This window comes from Podarcis gaigeae, assembly GCF_964106915.1.
Source record: "Podarcis gaigeae genome assembly, chromosome: 11".
Classification (NCBI taxonomy): domain Eukaryota; kingdom Metazoa; phylum Chordata; class Lepidosauria; order Squamata; family Lacertidae; genus Podarcis; species Podarcis gaigeae.
In genome coordinates this window covers 48,406,581-48,431,422 of record NC_139687.1, presented here as the reverse complement: position 1 = coordinate 48,431,422, position 24,842 = coordinate 48,406,581, and the positions used below count along the sequence as shown (strand labels likewise).

The window sequence follows — 24,842 nt, the reverse complement described above, 5'->3', positions numbered from 1 at the left end:
CTGGGCAGGGGCACAAAAAGCACCTATCAGGCTATGGAATGTATGACGCATATATGTGTGACACCACTGCTGTTGCAGCAAGATCAAACATGGGAGAAGCTGCCCATCCTTCTCGCCCTGTGGTAAAGTGAATTTTCAGCAGAGTGGAGTAGGATGGGTGGGTTGCTGATACAGCTCCTTGCCGAGGGCACAAGGGACTCCAGGTCTGAAATCCTGGAGAGCTGCCGTCAGTCAGTGTTGTCAGTAATGAACTGGATGGACCAATGGTTTTACTTGGTGGAAGATAGCTTCCTAAGTAACCCTCATATTCATCTATGTTATGTGATACTGTGCAACACAATTCTACTGTGCTAGAATTGTTGTGAGATCATCTACCAATGTGACTTTTTCCTCCCAAGCAGAACCTGGAATTTTGTATGTAACTCCTTAAGCTATCTTGAGGCGGTTTGCTCTGATGCTTAATTCTTATGATGGGTCTAGTGGAGATTTAGGTTTAATGTGTTTCTTGGAGAGTGCACGATATTCTCCTTTTATTTCCCTACGGCTCTGTATGCTTTGAAGATAATTTAAGAATGAAACATGCTTTGGAATAAGCATTAGGATGAGAGCGGAGAAGGGTATTGGATTACCGACCCCATCTCTCTGCGGGGGCTAAATGTAGTCCTCAGAGAAAAGATACATCAGATCGTAAACTGATGCTATTTGGATGTTAGCCAAAGGTTAAGAATCCCCCCCACCCTGCCCAGCCTTTCTGGCATGACTATTAAAAGAAAATAATTGTCAATCATAACAGCAATACAAATACATCCACTCTTGGAATCTAAGGAAGTGGGGAAAGGAAGATTAGGCTGGTAGTCAATGCAATTTTACTCAGAGTAGACCCATTGAAATGAATGTACAGGACTAAATTGGGGTTATTAATTCCCCGCCTCATGGGTGGTCATGTGAAGTGGTCACTTTGTATAGATTTGCAAACACACTCACACAAATGTTGGTTTGCAGCAGTGTGCAAAAGAATCTGAGTCTGTACACAGCCGCTATTTCATGCAATTGGTGTGCCATGAACTGAGAGGCACTGTGTGCTCAGATTTATAGGAGCCACTGAGCATCTGGTATATTGCATATGTGTGTGTTCATGTATGTGTGTGCCAGAAATGTCTTTTAAATTAGACCATGTGGAGAAGGCTTATACCAGGGCAAATCTTGATGCTCATCATACTATTTTGCATTTCTTCTTCCTCAAATAATTGGAAGGCCCAGGTTTACTAGACAGAATGTTTCTATTATTATTAAGTTTGTATGGACTTACCAACTAATCTTATGCATATTTACTCTTGCCCACCCTATTCATACTTAGTAGAAGTAAGAATTACTAATTTCAGTTTAATTCCCAAGTAAACATGCATAGGGTGCATCCATAGGATATTTTTGTAATATCTTTTAGAGGCGTAGCCATGCTAGTCTGCTGCAGCTAAAACAAGGAGGAGACTCAAACAGTTTACCACAGTAGATGCAATTTTTGTAAACCTTACTTAGCTGGAGAATTTGCCTGCAAAATTCAGAGTGGTGTGAATTCCAAAGGACAGTTGTGTTGAAGTGTGCATACTATTCTGGAAACAGCAGGCTTGGTAGCTTTGCCTTTAAATGTGAACTGAATTGAAATTCTCCTCCATCCCTGGTCTGAAGGCATTGAGAATGTGGGCAGCTGCTTCCCCTCCCATCCAGTGGCTCTCCTGGTACTTTTGCCTGCCCTGTCACAGGACAAAGGTAATGTCTGCCTTTCTCCAACAGGTAAAGGAGGACCTTGGGTGAAAGGACCAATGGGATAACAAGATGTCAGGGACAGAGGCTGCCCAGCTCCTTGGTGTATTAGAGTTAAAGAGACAAAGCATTACCTCTGGACCAAGTCCTGGCAGCCCTATGTTAGTTAGTTAGTTATTTTCTGTTCTGCCCTTTCTCCTGCCAACCTAGCAGTTGGAAAGCACGTCAAATTGCAAGTAGATAAATAGGTACCGCTCCGGCAGGAAGGTAAACACTGTTTCCGTGCACTGCTCTGGTTCACCAGAAGCGGCTTAGTCATGCTGGCCACATGACCTGGCCAATAAAGTGAGATGAGCGCCGCAATCCCAGAGTCGGTCACGATGGGACCTAATGGTCAGGGGTCCCTTTACATTATACTGCCCTTTACCTGAGGATCACAGGGCGGTTATAATATTAAAGCACAAAAATACATAATGTAGTTCTGAACCGTCCAGGGATCTTCAGATGAAAGACAGTATACACATTTAATAAATAATAATAGCAAAAACAATAAACCCGGCCCCACAGCTTAAAAGGCCACAGATTGTTTAATTAGCTGAACGCCTGGGAGAAGATGAATGTGCAGGCCGTAGGTAGCCGCTCAGAGAGCCAAGACTCTCTGTGGCAAGGTTCTCCGGATCCAGTTGATCTCAGCCAGGAGCTCCCTGTGGAATTTAAAAATTGCAGCATCTTATCCCCACATGGATGCTGTTCCCTCCACCAAGGGTAATAATTTGCAGCCAGAAATGGCATGCCAGTTTCTAAGGGAGCCCGGTTGCTATGGAGAAGAGGGAGGATTCCCTGCGACTGGCAGAGATTCATGTAAGTCCTTTCCTGGGAAACTGCGTTCATCTTTAAAGCCTCACACAAAGGGTTGTTTGGTATCTTGGCTTCACTAGGAGGGTCTCGCTGAGTAGATTTGTGTTGTGTGAAGATGGTTGTCCTTTGATAAATATGGGAACGGAGAGCTAGTTGGTGGGAGTGATTGTTCTTGTTTTCAGTCCCGTTTTCCCTCCTCTAAAGCAATCTCCAACTTCCACTGATTCCACACTCAGCCCAGCAGACTCCTTTAGAAAACTGAAGGATAGCTCAGTCAATAGAGCATGATACTCTTAATCTCAGGGTCATCCGTTCAAACCCCACGTTGAGCGGAAAATTTTAGAAGAGCCTTGGGGGTCCCTTCCAATTCTACAATTCTATGTCTATGTCTAAGAGCATTCCCGTTCATTACAAAATGCTTTCAGTGCCTCCGGACATTGGATAGGCTAGCACTTTCAGTTCCAGCAAAGTGTGCACAGATTTTTTAAAGCACATCCATCTATTACCTTGAAGGTTAGAGGTTCTTCTTGCCTTGAAACCACAGAATAAAAAAAAAACGTAGAATTTGAAGGGATATCCAAGGGTAATCTAGTTCAACCACCTGCAATGCAGGAAACTCAACCAAAACATCCATGGTAGATGGCCATCCAACCTCTGCTTAAAAACCTCCAAGGAAGGAGAACCCACAACCTCCCGAGGGAGACCTGTCCCACCGTTGAACAGCTCTGTCAGAAAGTCCCCCCCCCCTGATGTTTAGTAGGTATCTCCTTTCTTGTAACTTGAATCCATCGGTTGGTGTGGAAAAGCTAATCATGTGGCATACTACTCTCTCATCACATTGAAATCCGAAAGATGTTCTCCTGAGCATAAGCGATTAGGACAAAGCTGTAAAAGTGCTTGAAAGGAAGTAGTAGAATGAGAAGAGGTCTCAGGTCAGATGCCATAAAATGTAATCCAGCTATGAAAGCGTTGCTTCTTGCAAATGTATAACCAGCTACAGAGGTAAGGAGGCATGACCAGGTATTTGTTAGGGCCTCAGTGCAAGCAAAGCCCTCCCTGACCCAGCAGAACTGGTGGCTCTCATTTTATGTGATGCATCCACAAGTCTGGTGCCAGATGCAGGCATCATCATCTTTCCAAGGCCCACACCTCTGCAGGAGATCCCTGTTGACCCCCAGACACTCCAGGCCTTGTTGCTCCATCCTGCCCCTCAGCTGTACTGTCACTGCTTAATTCACCTGCCAACTCTGTGTGTCACAGTCTGGTTTACGGGCGGTCGAAGTCCCAGCTGAGGACGTCGGGACTGGTGGCAAGATGGCAGGGTGGGAGCAGGAACCATAGACAGATTTGAAAATAAGGGACCATCAGCCTTGAAAATAAGGGACCAGCAGCCAAAATAAGGGACCTGCAGCCTCACCTGTTCCAGGCACTCCAGTCTTCCTGTCCTCCGGCAGTCTGGTCAAACTCATGCTGGTAGCTTCGAGAACACTGTCCAGCCAACTTTGTAACCAGAGGTTGAACTGAATAGAATCTGAATCACATGCACCACAAGGCCTATGCAGCCTCAACTTAAGATTGCTCCCCGGTCTGGCTTTGCACTGCAAAGTTTGCAGCAGCATGTGCAACAAAATGGCGTCCAGCATTCAAAAAACCCCTCAGCTTGCATTAACTAGCTACACACAAGGCATGCAAGCTCCACCCCCCAGTCGTTCTTAGACTTCTTATTGGGTGAGCAACACAGCCAAGCAACACAGTTGGAGCCTCCCTCCTCCCTCCTCCCTGGCCAGCAGGGAGGGAGGGAGAGGAGCTGCTTCCTTTGAAATTTAAGGGACATCAACATGGTGCTGGAATAAGGGACTGTCCCTTCAAATAAGGGACACTTGACAGCTATGGCAGGAACGAGAGTCCAGAAGTCAGGGGTCCGAGGATCAGGAAGCAGGGAGTCACAAAGTCAAGGGGGTCCAAGGGTCAAGAAGCAAGAAGCCAAACACAGCAAGGCAGGAAACGAGTTGCTGTGGCAAAGAGCCGAAGGGAAATCCTGACCTTATATCCCTTCCCAGCTCTTGCCACCAGGTGTGCAGTGAGTTACCAAGTGGTCTCACCTGTGCGGCCATGCTTTGCCTCTCCAGAAAAAACTTAGGAAGGCCCCAGTCCTGCAAAGCCCTATTGGTCACAGGGCCTGGCTCCTGCACGCACTCCTGACACTGGGCATGCAGTTGGTAGGAGCAACAAGGGTGAGGCAATAGTGCAGCATTCTTCACAAGCCTTGCCCTCTTCCTCTGGACAGCTGTGTGAGTTAAGCCCACAAAGGGAAGGCAAGCGAATGGGCACTGCCAGTGGGGACCACCGTGATGAAAAGAAGAAGTGGGTGCCACTGAGAGCATCTTGCTTAAAACCTGAAGGCAGAACTGGACAACCATAAAGGCAATGTGGAAGAACCCTTGGTTTTCATCTGTCTCTCAAAGGATTCACCGAGAATCCCCTCCCATGCTCTCAAATCCTGTGATTTTCAAAAATAAAATAAACTTACCCCCCCTCCCCTTAACAATTCCTTTTTACTTTTTGTAGGTGTTTTGCCAACCAGGACTGACCTGGTTCTTATTCTGATTGCAGAACTAGGCTTATTTGTTATTCCTTTATTCCTTTCTTTGTTGTTTCTAACTCCCGGTTTTCCTTTTCTGGCCAGATAGCAAGAAACAAATCGCAGCTCGTTCTAGAAAATGTTTGCAAAAGAGGGCAGGATCTTGCACAACTTCTCTGCTTCGTTGTTTAATCCTAAACTCTCTTGTTGGACTGGTCGTTCAGGAATTATTATTTTAAACCAAAGATGAATGGCTTGTCTTGCTAATCCTTACCTATTGTTCTTCTTCAAGAAACCTGCAAGAGAAAGTTTACTTACAGTCCTGATGGTTTACTCTCACCCCCACTTTGGTTCCATTGTTGCTGTGCACTTATCGCAAATGATTTTTGTGTTGTTCCTGGCATTAACATCATTACTCACATGATACAGGCATGAGTGCTTCCCTCAAGTGCTCTGCAACAAAGGAGTTTCAGAGCGTTTCTCAATTTTGTATGGGCTATTACAAATCTCATACTTCTTAGGACCTGGTGGAGTTACACAGTATTACTCAGAGCCTACAGCCAAAGAATTGTGCAGATGTGAAACTTAGTCCTACCGCCACCCACTGCTTCTCGACCTTTTCTCCTTCCTCTGGATTGTATGTCACAGTTTTGCAGTGACAGCAGGAACCACAACAGGCAAAATCCCCGTCAGGATCTCAAATCTAGATGGAGCAGCTCTCTGACCACTACCTCCTGAGCTTCCTCCATTGCCTGCTCATTTCCTTCCTCTCATAAAAAGCAGCTCCTTTTGATGGGCCTTCTGCAAAGCTTTGCCCCAGCAGCTGTTTTCTCCTTGGCTTCTCACTTATTCAGCTATGTGCCTTCCCTTTACTTTATCTCCTCAGTTTCCTGCTTTACTTGAACCTCCTACTTTGTCCCACTTCCTTCAGACTCCATGCTGTTTTCAAACCAGTCTCCTCAGGAGAAAAACCCTCACCCTCCCACTGAACTTAAGCACTGAGAACTTCCTTGAGAGTCATGGGCGTAGCCAGACTGGGGCAGGGGGGCAGCTGCGCCCCCCCCGGACAAATAAAACAACAGACAAACTTAACTAACTGACCAATCACATCGGTTCTGCTCCCCCAACAAAAGTCCTGGCTACGCCCATGTTGAGAGTCCACTCTCTCTCCTTTCATGCCAGAGTTTCCTCTGCTATGTACCTCAGCTTCCTTTCCCACCAATCTTTCCTTCACATTTCTTTATTTTTGACCCATTTCTTTCCATTACCTAACCTGCACCCTTCAGGCACTTTGCCTCTGGGCAGCTCACTGTCCCTTAGCTAAATTGTGGGATGCCTTTACAGTCGTTGGTCTACCCTGTAAATAATATTTGTTATTTCAATCCAATCTAAACTGACAACTTTTCCTTACTTCACAGAAATCAGACTACAAACTGCAAACTGAGCAACTGAACGTTCTGAACCATTCCAACAGCACAATATATAAATTTAGGACTACAGTATGTGCTGCTCTGGTTCTCTGGCCACATGACCCGGAAGCTGTACGCCGGCTCCCCCAGAGTCGGTCAAGACTGGACCTAATGGTCAGGGGTCCCTTTACCTTTACCTATATGGAAAAAAGAGAAATTAGCATAATCCTTCAATATCAACCAGTGGTTTCCCTTTTGTATTTTGAGTAGCATTTTGTTTGCTACATGGTTGCAGTCAGGACTGTGGGAGCTAAAAATAACCCTAGGATTCTGCACCAAGGTGACTCAAATTCTGCAACCGGTGGAATTTATGCAAATTAAGTGTTTTGATACATTTGACTATTTTGCATAATTTCCAGCATGGTTACTCAAGAAGTATGTTCCATTAATTTCAGCGGAGATTCCTCCTGAAGAGGTATGCATAGGATTGCAGCTCATGTCTGCTTTGGGGGCAGGGAAAGAGGTTCATGGATGGCGCTGAACTCCAACCCCTGAAAAAATGCTGCTGGGGCGCCTCTGGCTTCGAACATCTCCCAAGGAATTTTACAAGCTCTTTCCCGTGCACTGTCTTTGCTGCCCAAACTGGGAGAAATAAATTGTTTTTGTGGGTTCGTTGTTCTTTTAAAAAGCCAAGTTCTGTCACTGGAATCTGCACCCAGTAACCAAATTGTGTGCATTTCTGTCCTCGTGCAAAATTGCAGCCTACAGCACAGAGCCTGCTTGCAGCAGCGCTGAAAAAATAGAGGGTGGGTGGTTCTCTGATGTTTAATATGAATGTAACACACCTGTTTATAGAAGGTGAGGAAGTGAAAACACTGCATCCTAATGAGCAGGGGAAATGAAGGCTAAACTATACTAGACTTTGGAGATCCATAATTGAATCTCCTGTGTCTTTCCATTTCTTTTAACAGCAGACTGGGGGGGGACATGTTTCTAGGAGAAATATGGTCTATATAGAACTTCAGGGCTCAGAGAGAGTATGCCAAAGGATAACTGTTTCTAGGAAGAGAGGATTGTAGGCTTTTGTGTTTAGCTTCTTGCGGGCTTGAGCAAAAGGTTGCTGTGTAATATACAGAGTGATTGTGTAAGTAAGTGCACTTCCCCTGATACTGAAGTGTGGTCACTGTAGTACAGTGATTGTGGTTATTCTGATCACCACATGGTTGTCTGGAGGAAGTTCTCACTGATTAGACCATCGAATGCTTTTCTCGGCAAGCACACTATACAAATGGCAGATTGGGAAGATATCTAGGCACGTCCCGTGGGAGACACTTGAGGGCTTGCGGAATAAGCAGTCGATGAGTCCAGCGTTTCCATAACGAAATGTTAAAAATAAAGGATTTGTCAGAGCTGTGGTTTCTAAAGTGAGGAGGAGCATGCAGTGAGTCTATTGGGATATCATAGTACAACTGTCAGTTGCTTTTCTGTGGAACATAACTTGGTATTTGCAGTTCCTGCAGAAGAGACTTGTTGGAGGTTATAGCTAGCAGTAGGTCTTTGTAGTGCACACAGTTGATGGGGGCTTAATACAGAAATTGACGGGCAGGGCAGGGTGAAACTCTGTAACACAACTGCTGTTGCGAGGTGGGTTGCCTTTCCATGGGATATGATGTGGGGCAGTGGATTTGGTTGTCTGTGTATATTTATAAATAAACGCAACTATTCCAGAATGCCAGTTAGATCCCAGGGACTGGCTTCCAAACGAAACCCAAACTAGGTAAGCGCTGCGTCCCTTGATTTTCTCACCGGTTGGGAGAAGAGCATGTTGGAACCTGACCATCTGGGATGTAACGAAGGTTCCCTTGCCTGGAAGCCTCTAAGCAGCCAGTGTGGTTGAGAGAAGATCACAGTTAAATCCTCTTTCAACCTGGTTTACAAAAAGGAAAACTATTCCTGTTCTGCTTAGGTAGAAGCAAGTCGCACTTTGATGTTCCACATCCCACAAAAGTGTGCATAACGCTGCCGCCTTATAGTCCAATCCTGTGCTCTGGCATCTATAATAATGAAGGGTAGTTGTGTATGGGTGTTTCGCAGTGCTCTAATTAGAAGTAAGCCACATTGATTCCGTTGGACTTGCATATAAATGTGTGTAGGATTGCAGCCCTGTACCCACACCATATATTTACAGAACATGACTTCCTCCCAGAGAATCCTGGCAACTGAAGTTTGTTAAGGGTACAGTGGTACCTCGGGTTACATACGCTTCAGGTTACAGACTCCGCTAACCCAGAAATAGTATCTCGGGTTAAGAACTTTGCTTCAGGATGAGAACAGAAATCGTGCAGCAGCAGCAGCGGGAGGCCCCATTAGCTAAAGTGGTGCTTCAGGTTAAGAACAGTTTCAGGTTAAGAACGGACCTCCAGAATTAATTAAGTACTTAACCCGAGCTACCACTGCACTGGGAATTGTAGTTCTGTGAGGGTGAACTACAGCTCCCAGGAATCTTTGGGGGGAAGCTATGTGATTTAAGTGTACTGTGAGGGTGTGACTTTAAGTGTGCACAGGATCACAACCTTACAAGTACAAAGCAAACAAACCTCAAACCTCTTGTCAACTATGGAACATACCGCTTGTCTGTTGTTCCAAATAAAACAAAACACATCACCTCAATGGCATCGCAAGCTTCTCTGAGCCTGATCCTAAGCATGTGTACTCAGAAGTAAGCCCTGTTGATTTAAATGGGAATTACTACCAAATAAGGGGCTTATATTGCCAAGTGATCCTAAGAATGTTTGCTTGGAAACCAGTCCCAGTAAGTGGAGACTCCTGCCAGGTAATTGTGCATGGGATTATCCCTGTGCAACCAAACTCCTGTCCCTGTTTACTCAGGCGGATCTTACTCCCAAGCAACTATAATCTTATAGCTTCCCGCGGATTTAATATTTATTTACCCATATTTATTTTCAACACATATTTTCCTTTTTTTTGTTTTGTTACTCTGGAGTATATAGTTCTTCTGGAGGGCACTGCAACGGAAGGTGAAAAACCCTAAGCTGCGGCGATATAACACCCATAGAGCCCCCAATCCTGCTCGGCGAGTCTACTCGGAGGTAAAGCCCCGCGAGCCTCCGCCTCCAGGGGCGCTAGAGAGCAACCACGCGAGGCCCGGGAGCCGCGCAAGCTGAACGCGCGCTTATTGGCTGAGGGGGGGGGGGAGAGAGGCGGGGAGAAGAACCCTTCCCACGTGACCCACCTCCAGAATGTTGGGTTCTTGCCCCAGAGCCGGCGCCGCGAGTCGATCCCTCGAGGCTGGGCAGCAGCAGCAGCAGCAACATAAGCGGCGGCGGCGGCGCCTTCATTTGCAGCGTTCACGTGGGCGCGTGGTGATGTAATCCCTCCTCCTCCGCCCGCCCCGTCGTGGCGCTTGCAACGCCGCGGAGCCGCTCTCTCCGTTGTTTCTCGAGGTGGGGGCAAAAAGGCAACTTTTGTTTCTTGGGCCGGTTCTGCTCTCCGAGCCGGTGCGCGCGCCCGCCAGCCAGTCAACTAGCTAGCCGGGCAGAGGGGAGCCTCCATGGGGTGAGTGCAGCGTGCGCGCCCGGCTCGAACTTTTCTCCTGCTCCTCCCCTCACGTCTCTGCTCCTTTGGGAAGCCGCCCTTCCCAGGCGAACCCCTCTTTCTCCCCCCGCTTCGAGGTTGCCTCGGTGTCTCCCCCCCCCTCTCGCCTCCCCTCCTTGCGCCTTTTCTCCTTTTGTTGCGCGGAGCCCGGTCGCGGCAGCTCGGCTGGGGGGCACCAAGGAGGAGGGAGATGGGGGCGCTATGAATGGGAGCATTGTCTCGCCCTCCCTTCAGGAAAGGTTGGGGTGGAAAGCGAGCGGGGGGGGGGAAGCGTGTTTCGGGGTGCGTTTCAACGGGGAGGGGGGTTCCCCTTGGGTCTGCTTCAAGGGAATGAGAGAGAGAGTAACAGAGAGGATAAGTGGTACCTCTGGAGAAGGGTCCGGGAATGGGAAATGCCGCGCGGGGGGCTCCCCCCAGCTCGTTTCCTTGCAGTTTGGGGTCCCTGAAGTTTAAACGGGCTTGTTTGGAGGATAGAGAAGCCGATTACACGCCCACGAAGTGATTGCTGGAAAGGCGGGGGTCGCTTTATAGGCGCTCCTTTTCTTTCTCTCCTTATGATTCAAATCAGCTTTTGGTTTCTGTTGTATGGTAGATGGGAGCCCCCTTTTTTTTCCTTTGAGAAAAAGTTCCTCCGGGGGAAAAGATGGGAAATGACACCTTCTGTCCCAAGAAGGAAAATAGCTTTTCCCTTTCTTTCTTTCTTTTTCTGTCTTTCCCCCACAAGCAGACAACACAAAGCTGTCCCCTCCAGTGCGTTTTCCTTCCAAAGACCGCCTCAGCGCAACCTTTAGGGGGAAGACCTCTTCGCTCCTCTCCCCCTCCATCCCATAAGTGCTCATTGCTGTGGTCTAGACCCACCAGGGCTTTGGAAAGTTGACGGCTCCACAGCTTACATGTGAGTCATAATCACTGGGTAAGCTGAAAAGGCTAAAGAAATCAAAATCTTTGGGTTTCCCTCCTGCTGGCAAGGTATCCTCAAAGCAGGATTTTATTTATTATTTTTTGAGAGTGGAAGAAAAGATCCCATTGGAGGGATATGCTCAGGGTAAGCTGGTGGGTTTTTCACACCTCCTAAGGGGATTTATCCTTTTCAAGGTACTTATGCTTAAATTTCTAATGTGGTGAGCTTGTTTGTGGTGGGTTTTTTTTTTTTAAAGGGAGATTTTACCCATGTGTACCAGTTCCACACTGATGAGTTGTGAGCATAATTTACTGGATAATAAAAAAGGTTCTACATATGAAATGAAGGGAACCATTAACATCGATGAAAATCTACCCTTGTACCCTAGCTCACAACGTGCTGTGGGCTGTGCCAGTAAGGTGTAAGAATCTATTTCCATTTTTACTTGCCTGGTGGGAAATGTTAAAAAATGACATTCTTGGATAAAGTACAAAAGTAGTTTTTTTCTCTTTCAGTGTTGTATTTATAAACTGGCAACACCTGCAACTTTTGATTTCAGGGTGGCTTTTCCCTAGCTAGTGGTAGCTAACCTGCAATCTTTCAGATGTTGAGAATCATAGAATTGTAGAGTTGGAAGGGCCAAGAGGGTAATCTAGTTTAGTCCCCCTGCACTGCCCAAGGTGCATGAATTTAAACCCATGAACTTGAGATTAAGATTCTCATGCTCTACTGACTGAGCTATATGGTGCACACCAGCTCCACCATCCTTGGCCTTTGATCAAGCTGGTTAGGGCTGATGAGAGTTGGAATCCACCAACATATGGAGGGCCACAGGTTCCCCTTTCCTGCAACAGGTTACATATGAAGTTGTTGGACTACTGCTCTAATTAGCCAAGTACTGGTAGTGGCTCTCAAAGATTTCAAAAGAGACATTCCCAACTTTACCTAGAGAAGCCAAGGATTCAACCTGTGACCTTCTGCATGCAAAACAGATGCTCTGCCACTGAGTTATGGCCCTTCCTGTGCATTAAAGGTAAAGGGACTCCTGACCATTAGGTCCAGTCGTGACCGACTCTGGGGTTGCGGTGCTCATCTCGCTTTATTGGCCGAGGGAGCCAGTGTACAGCTTCCGGGTCATGTGGACAGCATGACTAAGCCGCTTCTGGCGAACCAGAGCAGTGCATGGAAACGCTGTTTGCCTTCCTGCCGGAGTGGTACCTATTTATCTACTTGCACTTTGACGTGCTTTCAAACTGCTAGGTTGGCAGGAGCAGGGACCGAGCAACGGGAGCTCACCCCGTCATGGGGATTCGAACCGCGGGCCTTCTGATTGGCAAGTCCTAGGCTCTGTGGTTTAACCCACAGCGCCACCCGTGTCCCTCCTGTGCATTAGAATAGATTTATTCCAAAGGCGGCATCACTTGATCAAGATTTGAGTGTCACCAGTGAAAGTTTGGGGGGATTTGTTGCAGGTTGTAACCCAAATTAACCATTGCATTGTGGGCTGTTATGATTGGAGGGGTAGGAGTCTCATTTTACACATTGTGTTAAGTAAACCTGGATTTGCACTAAGTAGGGTGAGGCCAATTGCACTCAGACATTATAACACAGATATTTTCAGAAACCTTTTTATCACTTTCCTGCACTGTATTTTTCCAAGTGTACACCTAAGCATGTAATGTGTAAAAAGGCCCATTAAGTAATTCCATGTGGAACTTATCCTGTAGATGTTGAATCCAAAGTTCCATCCTGTAGATGTTGAATCAAAAGGTGCTACTGGAAGGAATTTTTTTTTTTGTTTTGAATCCAAAGGTTACTGTGGTATCTGAGAACTTCATGATCTGAGTCTAGCTGTACATTTTGTATTGTTTGTTAAATAAAAACTTAGTGTTTGCTGCCTTCATATGTAAGCAGAACCTATCTTCTTCCATTACTTCAAAATGAGCGTGCTTGCATAGCTATATTCCCTATATGTATGGCAGCACCATGTAAATGCATCCATCAGAAGGTGCAAGAGAAAGCACTTGCTACCTTCTGGCTGCTAGAACCCATTGAAAGTGCATATAAGATTTTGCACAGGCAGCCAGATTCTTGATGATCGGTGGAATACAAAGGAACAAGGACGCTTGATTGGATGGCTTTCAACCATCCTTTCACCTTGCACTTTGGTGCTGAGCCAGATATTGTACTTCATGGTTGGCAAATGTAGCACTTTAAAATGACAGTGAGGCTAAAAGGGAGTAGTACATTTGCAAGAATATTGTGAATGGAGCAAGGCTTTTAATAGCTACCATTGATCTTGGAATAACCATATGCCAGACAAAAAAGGTCCTTGTAACTTCTGGTGTGTGTGTAAAGTTTATTTCTGGTAGGGAGAAACTGTTGCACTTCACCCATTTTTCCTTTCCACTTGCCATATTGGTACTTAGGCCACTGCTTATTATTGAAACACTTCTCTAAATGGATACATTTTAAAAAGCAAACTTCAATGGAGTACTAGTACAAACTGTTGCTAAATACAAACCCTGCAGTGTACTGATTTACTGACGTACATGCTATTAAGATACACAATTTTGAACAGGTGTGGGGACATCCTTTCACTTTGAGGGCTCACCACTGTCACTCAGGGCAGTGGGCTAGGCATACACCTCTCGCTTTGCTCCATCCAAACAAACAAGAAGTGTTAGCAGAATTCAAGAACGTTTTTTAACTCTGCAAAAACACCTGGAGTGCCCAGTAGGGCCAATGGGCGTGGTGACCTGGGGAGAGGGCTGCATTTGACCTCTGGGCCTGAACTTCCCCAGCCTTCTTTTAGAATAATGTAAAAAGACGGATAGTAAGGATGCGGCCTGCTAAGTAGTGAATCCTCCGTTCTGGGACTGCTTCCAATCACTGACAAAGCTATCAGTTGCTAGGAAAGAGATGCAGGGGTTTCATGCACTAGAGAGAGTTAAAATAGCTGGAAACCTCGCCTTGGAAATGTTAATTTGGTTCTGGTACATCATCCTTCAGGCATACTCGTGATTCAATAGTCAAGGTGAAACCTGTGGTTCATTATGATAGCTAATTGGCTCCATGAAAGCTGTGTGAGGCAGGGGCTGTGGCATTTGAATGATACAGGTAATTTGATTTGCTCAGCTTGAGCCTATACATTAGGGGCCTGTGGGCTAGATGTGGCCCCTTGACTCCTGCTTCAGTTAGCTTTGCAGAAATGCCTCCTATTTATTGCTAATTCTTCCCCTTGGCAAGCTGGGTTGCAAGACTCAGTGATGGATCTTAAGCATCTGTGTCCAAGGTGAGAATTGTGGTCTTCAAGAGGGATGGAGAGAGGCATGAACTCCCAGCTCCCATCAGACCTGGCTGGCATAGCTGATGGACAGGAAGGATGGAGTTCGTTCAGCAACATCTGCAGCACCAAAGGTTCCCCCTCCCTGGACTGCAGGATACTTAAAAAGAAAAAAAAAAGTAGTCTTGCTTTCTATTGCCCCAGAAGACAGGACTAGCTCTAATGAGCTTAGCAGGCAGGAGAGCCGATTTCAGAGGTTTCCAAGGAGTCTGGACAGTTATTTATAATAATTTCATTTCTATACAACTTTATACTTTAAAAAATCTCAAAGTAGTTTGCAACCCATTAAAACATCAAAGAAAACAAATTCAAGCTTTGAAGAAAAATATTTCAGATCCTTCTTGAAGTGACGTATTGTTCCCCCATATTTATCTACCTACTTAATTTATAGAGCTGCCCCATAGCAGAAGTGCTCTAGGGAGCTGGTGTGGTGGTTAGAGTGTTGAACTAGGACCTGGGAGATCAGGGTTCGAATCCCCACTCAGTCATGAAGCTCACTGGGTGGCCTTGGGCCAGTCACAGCCTCTTAACCTACCTCACAGGGTCGTTGTGGGGATTAAGTGAGGAGGGGGGTGGACCAAAGGGTGGGATATAAATGCAATTCTGCTTACCTGTTCAAGAAAGGTGGAGGGGCCAGCCAGATGGCAAAGTCAATCACTAGCCTGGCATCTAGAGATCTCCATGTGGTCACAATTGGACCCACGCCAGTGGCAAAACACTCCTGGCGCCTGGGGGATTTTGAACGTTGTCTGAAATAACAAACCCAAATAAAGTAGATAATCATTTAATAGTACAAAGTGGAAAGCAAATGGCTGAGAAAAAGCAGCAAGGTCTACCTTCCTCCCTTAGGTATTGTGCAGTCTTAAGGTGAAAATGAGCAATGGCTGACTATAAAGTATACTTTATAGGTTTTGGTTGAATGTTTCTTCTTTCGTTTGACACGAGGGTGGCTGTGTGATGGATTGGACAAGGCTGGATATTCAGGTTGTCAGTAGAGTAATCTCCAGCAGTGCAAGAGTGAGCCTGTGGCTAATTGATGGAGCGGCCCAGTCTGTCAGCAGAACTTATATCTGAAGATAAAAACTGGGTTAGTGGCTCAGAAAAAGAGTTAACGTTTTATGAAGCTAAAGGAGAAGCTGTGCTGGAGGGGAAGGCAGATCTCTGGAAGAATTCTTACTCTGACCTTTTGCAAGGGGGGGATAGTTGGCTTTTCCTTGTGTTAACTGAGTGAGTTGACTCTCTCTTTGGAAAAAGTCCCCCCCCCCATTGGTGACACAGAAAATTGATGCAGGTGGTGTGCCACCCCGCTCCACTAAGTTAAGGAAGCAAATAAGCACTCATCGTTGAATGCATTGTCTAGAATTGGAATTTCAAATGTATTATTATAGTACTTCCAAAAGGTGGCTTTCATAAACTAGCCAGCATGATAAACCTGCTTGTGAAGGGAACTAGAAGAGGACGGAGATCCTACCAGCCCCTTGAGATGGGTCATGCAGTGCCTGCAAAGGGCTTGCATCATGTGTCTGGCAGGCCCTTTCCAAAATGGTTGTGTGGATCTTCCCTGAAGGAACTGACAGTGTCACCTCTGACCATTAGATCTGCTTTCTGGAGCTGATGGGAATTGTAATCCAGCAGTTCCTGTAGGAATATATGAAAGCTGCCTTGTTGTTGTTTAGTCATTTAGTCGTGTCCGACTCTTCGTGACCCCATGGACCAGAGCACGCCAGGCACTCCTGTCTTCCACTGCCTCCTGCAGTTTGGTCAGACTCATGCTGGTAGCTTCGAGAACACGGTCCAACCACCTCGTCGTCTGTCGTCCCCTTCTCCTTGTGCCCTCCATCTTTCCCAACATCAGGGTCTTTTCCGGGGAGTCTTCTCTTCTCATGAGGTGGCCAAAGTATTGGAGTCTCAGCTTCAGGATCTGTCCTTATAGCTGCCTTATACCAGATCAAACCACAGTGTTACCTAGCTTAGCATTGTCTAAACTGTGAATGTCAGTGGCTCTCCAGTAGATCTGGAGGGCTCTGGTTTCCCCACCCATAGGAGCCAGTTGTGAAGATCCTCTGTTTTATGCTAGTTTAAATTAATAAGAAATGTGAGCAAATTAATCTCTATAGCTAGAATACAGTATGAGCCCTGTTGTACACAGTGGCTTGTCTCCGGTGTGGCGCTACATACCGTGTCCCAACAGTGCAAGGATTTCTGCTTGTGCAGTAAAATGCCCCCCACTCATGTCCCTTAAATCTGTTCTGGGCCCCCAACCCTCTGGAGCAGATTTGGTGAGGGCATGGGGTGCCTGAGGAGAGGGGAGGTAATGTTCTGTTGCACAAGCAGTGTGCCGACTGAACGTATTAGTTGTCTCCCACCCATTGTACAAAGGAGTGTGCCCAGGCCACCTGAAGCTGTCACCACAGAACACTTCTAAAATGATTACAGTTGATCCCATCAACTGTTTGGCAGGGAAGAGGCACCCCTTCTCCTTCTCTGCAGTGATGATGTGCTTGTGTCACTACCTGCCACATGAGAGGGTACAGTTGTACATGCAGTATTCATTCCCACCCAGTTGGATATACATATGGAAATTTGTGAATGTACTTTCCTAAACAGAATAAGAGCAACTGCTGTGTGCTGTAACCTCTGTGGACACACTACATTTGTTCCTGGGCATTTGGTTAGGTGTATCTTTTAAACATTGCTCCGCTTCACCCCATCCTATACCCAGTAACTACCTGGTTTAATGAGGCTTCACTATAGTTCATTTTAGGGTTGCTTCTTTGCGGAGGCTTCTGTTAACAACCATCTTAGGACATTGATCTGCTAAGGCAGAGCTTTCCTAACTGTGTGCCATGACACGTTAGTGTTGGCTGCAGTGCGTAGGTGTGTCGCGTGAACGTTCAGCACACTCCTTCCAGGACTGGAAAGCAGTTAGTTTAACCTCTGGTTTGCTAGTAAAACTGAATTACCGTGTTGTGAAATGATGTAGAACTAAATTACTGTGTCACGAAATGATGCATGTCTAAAATGTGTGTCACCAACATGAAAAGTTTGGAAAGCTCTGCGCTAAGGGTTGCTTCAAACCCTTGGACATTTCTTGTCTACTGGACTTTTCTTTGAAGAAAAAGCATGACAGTCATGTGCTTGTTAGTTTTGCATACAAATCTGTTCCACTGCAGAATGGAGTTTATTCTTTTTCCTAGAGGGAAGTGTATTCCATGCTTTTTTTTAAAAGCGCAATGTGCTTTAGTTGCCTTTGGTAGGAGAAGTTAGTGTGGGTTTGGTGCATTTTTAAAAACTGAAGCAAACAACAAAACTGTTGTTTTGATTTTGTTGTGAGAGGGTCAATGGATTTCTGTACATAATACTGCATTTACTCCTTTCCTCTGAAGTTGCATGTGCTTTATTAAATTGACCAAAGTGTAATGATGTTGGTGTTGACCTTCTTTTCAGTCTGCAGAAGTACCTCTTGATTAATTGCTGTAGCTATTCCTGTGTTTTGTAGTTCTTTGAACATTCAGGATTATTTCATTTTCTTTGGCAAATGTGGATTTGCCCTGGTTCTGCAAGGCTTAATACACTGATCTGATCTCTCTCTCTTAATACTGGCAGAATTGAATTCTTTAGGAGCATATCTCACTAATGCATACACAGAGAGTTGTCCATTATTGTCTGTCTTCTAGAGCTGGAAGATCATGGGAATAATGAAGCACTCATTCTAACCTTGAATGTTTTTGTTGTCTCTGCATTAGGAGGATAACAGGAAAATGTCTAGGTCATATCTGTATTCTTGAGCTTGGGAATCCAACCCTCTTCTATTTGACTAGCAAAATCCGCAGTTTATGACTAGCAGATCACATGCAGTGTAAGGGCTTTTTGTGGGGCTACTTTCCACCCTTAGGAATGAATGGAAACCATTCATTTATATGGGAGGCAGCAAACGATGCCCTTGAGGAAGACCACAGGAGGAAGGGCTAACCCTGTTCCTAGTGATCTTGAGCTATGAAAAGCAAGGTAGCTCTTGGTGCTGCATGCTGGGTTCAGTTTCTTGGTCATGCCAGAGCAGTAGGAGCCAAAGGCAGCCAGTGCAGAGTCAGTTTTTCTTTCAAGAGGGAAAAGTACTAGAGACTTATGAATCATGGAACTGTAGAGTTGGGAGGGACTCCAAGGGTCATCTTAATTCCAGTTCCCTGCAGTGCAGAAATCTCAATCTGCAGTTCCCCATCCAATTTGAAACCATACTGGATCCTGCTTAGCTTTACCACAGCAATGCAGGTGACTCTTGCAGTACGTTTCCGAGCACAATTCAAAGTGTTGGTGTTGACCTTTAAAGCCCTAAACTGCCTCGGCCCAGTATACCTGAAGGAGCATCTCCACCCCCATTGTTCTGCCAAGACACTGAGGTCCAGCGCCAAGGGCCTTCTGGTGGTTCCCTCACTGCAAGAAGCTAAGCTACAGGGAACCAGACAGAGGGCCTTCTTGGTAGTGGCACCAGCCCTGTGGAATGCCCTTTCATCAGATGTCAAAGAGATAAACTACTACCTGACATTTAGAAGAAATTTGAAGGCAGCCCTGTTCAGGGAAGTTTTTAATGTGTGACATTTTAATGTATTTTTAATCTTTGTTGGAAGCCGCCCAGAGTGGCTCAGGAGGCCCAGCCAGATGGGTGGGGTACAAATAATAAATTACTATTACTACTACTATTTATCCATCCACAACAGGGGTGGGGAATGTTTTTCAGCCTGAAGGCTGCTTTCCCTCCTGGATAACGTTTTGGGGGGCTGTATGCCACTGATGGATGTGGCCAGGGGCAAATGTAGGTGCGGACAGGATGTGACTCTTTCCTTTTGGTTACATTCCAGTCAGGGAAAAGGCAGAGTTACCAACATCATAGACATATCTCTGTCCTCCTTCCCATGCAGGCAAGCAGGAGGCATTATTGCAGCACACTTTTCGGGCATGTACTCAAGGAGGGCACAGAGCCAGAGCCAGTGAGGGCTGTGGACTTGGGAGAGTCTTGGGGTAGTGGTGGATAGACAGTCCTGGAAAGCAACATTTGCTCCCTATTTACAAATTCACAATTTGGTCAAGCCACATTATTCTTCAAAGCAGCACATCTTTCTCCCCAAAGCATCAAGACACTCTTGAAACATTTCAGGGCTGCTTTATTTTATTTTATTTTTCATTTGCCCCAAGGAGAAAGTCTGTGAAGGTTGTGGGGGACCCCCCCCCCCCATTTTGTATCTAGATCTCTCTGGTCCTAGCCACTGCACCACATTGACTTTCTGCCAGTAGCTCCAAAACTCTACAGAGCTTTCTGCATCAGGTACCCTGCTTTCCCTACGTGGGTTGGAGTCTGATAGAAATGGCTCTGGAGGGGGGTCCAAAGTTAGCACTTGTCCTTGCAAGCCCCCTTTGCATGCTGAACACTTAACATGAACACCAGAAAAGGGCTCGTTGTTTCTCCCTCTTGGTCTTGTCACTTTGCATATTCAGCAACAGGACATCCCAAGTGTAGAGTAAATTCAGTTATGTACAGTACATGCATGTGTAAACCATTCCTGAGAATTCAGCATGCATCCAGTCTCCAGTCTTTTTACCCCCCCCCCCACCGCACCCTCACTCCCAGCTTTCATATTTTTAAGTTTCTTTCTCCTTTTAGAGGCTCCTTTAAAGAAGCAGCAGCACAAGAAGTCTACTGGGTTTTTAGTTTCACTGAATTATCCTTGTTAGCTTTGCTGTTCATGAATAAGGGGTTTCTTTGCCAAGTGGCACTTGACCGGTACTAGTGTGTTTAACTTAATGTGGCGTTTTATTTTTGATGGTGGAACGGGAATAACCTCTCAGCAAAGGCATGTGCAAGGTTGCACAATGCACTCCTTTATTCTTTTATCGTGGAGGTTTACACTTAAATGCAACTTCTGTGGGGTTTGTGTGTGTGTGTATTTCTGACTCTGCAATGACGCTGTCTTTTCGGCAGTGTAACTACTTAAGGATGACTCAGCATCCTTGGGCATCCCTTAGTTTCTGAAGACCTGCACAGGTGTTTCTTATGCTACATGTTTTGGATCAGGGCTAGGGGACCTGGAGGCCCCGCTCCTCCCTGCACCCCATGCTGTTGCCTGGCTGTAATGTGTCCTGCTCAGCAATAATGCTTTCCTGGATAGAGAGAGATGTGTGTGTATAAACCTCTGAATTTTGTATGGCTGGAATGTACCCCACTGTACAAAAGTAAGAGTCGCTCCTGTTGCTTTCGCCACAGCCATCACTGTTTTGCAGCCCTGGGAAGAGTCACATTTTAACTGTAGGTGTGAAACCTGTGCCATGCACATCAAAGTGCTTAGGTTGGCCTCAGTTCTTCAGTCAATCATTGGGGGCTGTTTGTCCCCTTATTAGGCAGTAATTCTTTTTATTTTAATGGGCAACAACTCATGTCTTTTTTCCATTCTCACCCCCTTCCCCACATCTAAGTTCACAGTGGTTCCTTGGTATCCGTTGTATAAAATTCAATCCGCAACTGAACTTGGCAAGTTGTGCAAGCATTGGAGGTTGCTGTTTCTGACCACTCGTATGGCGTCAGTGAATGGCAGGATAATCTTGTGTAGTGTCACTGTACTGCACAACATTGCTGTGGCTCCCACTGCCCTCCCAGTGGGATTCTTGCTTTGGAGGGATTGGGCTTCCAAGCCAGTGGTTCCCAAACATTCTCCCTCTTCCATGGACCTCTTGGAACTTGTTGAGGATCTTAGTGGAACACCTAGTAGTAGTAATAATAATAATTTATTATTTGTACCCCACCCATCTGGCTGGGTCTCCCCAGCCACTCTGGACGGCTTCCAGCAAAGATAAAAAATACATTAAAATGTCACATGTTAAAAACTTCCCTGAACAGAGCTGCCTTCAGATGTCTTCTAAATGTCAGGTAGTTGTTTATTATCTCTTTGACATCTGATGGGAGGGCGTTCCACAGGGCAGGCGCCACTACCAAGAAGGCCCTCTACCTGGTTCCCTGTAGCTTAGCTTCTCGCAGTGAGGGAACTGCCAGAAGGCCCTTGGCGCTGGACCTCAGTGTCTGGGCAGAACAATGGGGGTGGAGACGCTCCTTCAGGTATACTTAATTATTTTTCTGCCTGTTATAGCAATTGAAATTCCACAGAATTCAAATTGTAGTAAGAACTAAAAGAAGTAACAAAAAATACAATTCAGAATCGATATGACTATTCAGTGCAATGGATACGCATATCCCAACTTGAACCACAGATCCACAGACACATAGCAGACTACCTGACTGAAGCTTATGGAGCACTGGCGGTTCACAGTTTGGAAAACCTCTCTTCCTTTCAGTTTTCAGAAGTGCTTTCCATGCAATCTAAGGATCAGGGCTGCAAGTGCCTGCGGAACGGATTGCAAAGGTGTTCTTGGTGCTCTTCTGTACTTACTATGCCCACCAGTGCTGCTTAATAGGGGGATTTCACAGATATTTATGAGACAGCATCTTTTAGTCAGAATCTACCCATATGCTGCAGTTTAAAGAGTGTGTTGCTGATGCCTGCTGCATGTATATGGAACGTATAATGGAACTTATTTTCCTCTCTCCTTTTTGTTTAGGTGTTGAAGACGCATAAGGTTTAGAACTTTGAATGGAATAAGCATGAAGAGCTTAAAAGCAAAGTTTAGGAAGAGCGATGTAAGTATTCGGCAGCTCACTATGGCTGACTCAGTTTGTCTGTATTGTGGAAGCATTCCTTCAGTCCCACCTTGATAAAGCCGTTAAGTTAATGAACTACGAGGGCGGAAATGGTAATGCTTGTGAAATGTAGCAGGAGAGAACCGTAGGACTCAGAATTGTTTCTGTTCTTGCGTGGTGTTTACTGAGTCACTTTAACATAATATGTACATGATGTTATTTGTATGCTGCCTTTCTGCAGTTCTGATGATGCTCAGGGCAGCTTGCCCCATGGAAAATATGGAGGAAATACATAACAAAAGCAGTCATAAACAACAAATGAAACATTAAAAATACATACTTGTACTCTGTCATGCACCAATGCACACTGATGACACCACAGAAATAAATACACACTGCAGGTTTTGAATAAATGTTTCTGTATTGACATTCAGTCATATTTTAGGATAGTTTATAATAACAGTAGCAGCAACCTATTAATATCAGTGTGTGTGTGTGTGTGTGTGTGTGTGTGTATATAATATATATATATATATATATATATATATATATATATATATATCTTTGGTTGGTTCAGCTTTTCCTTCCAATTATTGACTTTAATGATTAGAGAATCTCAGGTTGAGACTAGGGAAAGGCCATTTCGCACGCAAGTCTTTTTCAGATGTACACTTGACAGGGACCTCTTGCAGACAATTATTGCTTGTTGATGGGTGAATCTATATGAAGCTTGCATTTGCCACATTCTCCTTTGGATGAAACGATGTCTAAATGATGTTAAGCCAGTATTGCATAAACCATTTTGGGGATTAATTGCACCCTGCTAGGATAGTTTCTGTTCAATGGTGTTTGGCTGCTATATGTGTGTTTCATCCTTTCAGGGAATATAACCTGGGATGGAATTAAAGAAGGGACAAAATGTGTTCTATGTGTAAAGGATGGGATAGAAGTGACATGATGGGAGGATTTGTGGCTTTTCTATTTTTTTCAAATGGATAAGAAGATTGAAGCTGATTTTCCCTGGCATTATTCTGCTCATTAGTATTTCTCAGTGGTTTTTACCTGCTCAGCAAAATTTTAAGATTAAGCCTATCCTTTACTTAACTGGTTTGACGTCATTCCAGAAAAGAGAAAAGTAGTATGATGTAGGCTTCATTCAAAGAGCTTTTTGATTTACTGGAGTGCTATCTAATTAAACAGGTCTCAACAGCAAGTCGAAACCCTTATATGTGTGTGTATTACATGTACTTGGAGCCAATCTAACCCTGCTTTTTTCTTTTTAATAGAAAAAGCTCACACTTCAGAGCTTTATAATGATGGGTAATTAGCTATCATTGATTTTTTTTATGTTTTAAAATTTCCCCCTACACTTAGAACGATGCCTATAGCAAATATCTTCGGCTACCTTCAGCTAACTCCGCTGCTTCAGAGCAGCTGTGGAACGATTGCCATGATTCAGTTGCTACAAAGCCTCATGTTGGGTTTTGTAATAAGCTTGTTAATTCAAACCCTCCTAAGCTACTTCTGGGAAATGGATTTACAGACTCAACGGCTGGGGTGCTGCTACGTCTTTGCGGCGGTCACAAGGGCTGAAATGTGCTTGTGGCTTAATAGGCATAAGCACTCTGTTATTATTTCTTAAAATTGTGTACTGTCCTTTATCCGAAGACCACAGGGTAGTTCTGAGCTAGAGGGACCAGTGGTCTGACTCAGTATCAGGCAGCTTTTTGCAGAAAGTCCGTAATGCTACTATGTCAGACGGAGTTTGTGCATTGCTTGATTCTGCCTTTGTAGGTCCAGTGGCCGTTCTGGAGGAAGATGGTCAGATCCACAAATATAGCTTGACTTGCTGGTAGCCAACGGCACCTGTCTGAATGTCTCTCTTCAGGCATGCATGCCTTCAGCTCAGTGTTGAACCAGGGACACATGCAGTATGTCTTCTCAGATAGCCTAGTGGTCCTTTGAGGGTAGAAGAGTGAGTGAGTGAGCGGTCTCTGTACATGGGCCTGCTGTCTTGCAGTATAATTTGCCGCTCACCTGGTAGCAGCTACAGAGGTGTGCTAGCATAATACAGATATGTACTGCTGAGTGCATTGCTGATTTGGCAAGATGCAGGCATATGTTCAGTCCTCATCAGTAGTTTCACACTCTAGGTACCAGCTGCTCACGCTGCCTTTTTAATGAAGCAGCAGACTGCTTGTTTGATATGGAGCAGTTCATCGGGTGTAAACAACAATGGCAGCTAATTTTACTTGCACGTTATTGTGGGAGCTTCTACCTTCCACTACGGCTCTCAAACATCTTAGAGCCCAAGGTTCTCTTGCCTTCAGAAAACCCCTGCTCAGCTTGGACCGATCACACTCTCTCACCAACCCCTCAGGGTTGTCGTGAGGTAAAAGGAGGAAGAAAGAGCCATGTACGCTGCCTTGAACACCTTGGAGGAGAGGTGAGATACAAATGCAATAAATAATAAATGTTGGCGAAGCCTCATGCCTGTGAAGTGTTGGCGGAGGGTAACAGCAAGGTTTGCAGAGCAGCTCAGTGAAGAATCTTTGCACTGACTGGCAATGGGTGGGGAATGGAAAAGGGGGCAGGAGGATGAATGGAATATTGTGGAGGGGGGCATGTTTGGCTGACTGGAACAGGAGCACTGCACATTGCGACATTTTGTTGCAGGTCCCACTAGTTAT

At 45.4% G+C, this 24,842-nt stretch overlaps 1 protein-coding gene and 1 long non-coding RNA gene across 11 annotated transcripts in view; one reads left to right on the top strand and one right to left on the bottom strand.

Annotated features, from left to right (window-relative positions):
- Positions 1-9,975, bottom strand: part of LOC310827221 — a 33,946-nt gene extending 23,971 nt beyond the window's left edge. Inside the window, exon 1 of the long non-coding RNA XR_014556228.1 lies at positions 9,863-9,975. This is a non-coding gene — a long non-coding RNA (uncharacterized lncRNA). The remainder of the gene's footprint in view (positions 1-9,862) is intronic.
- The window catches only part of RAI14 (retinoic acid induced 14), a 100,148-nt gene continuing 85,067 nt past the window's right edge, over positions 9,762-24,842 (top strand). For 3 of the 10 annotated variants that reach the window (XR_014556172.1, XM_083702653.1, XM_083702650.1), the window contains exons 1-2: positions 9,833-10,185; positions 22,074-22,152. Coding sequence is in view for 6 of the 10 variants with exons in the window: in XM_083702653.1 (XP_083558779.1) it covers positions 22,117-22,152 (36 nt within the window). In the remaining 4 variants the exon portion in view is untranslated. Of the gene's footprint in view, positions 11,120-22,073; positions 22,153-24,842 lie in introns of all 10 variants that reach the window. The other 7 variants (XR_014556171.1, XM_083702655.1, XR_014556173.1 and 4 more) reach the window with 7 other exon arrangements.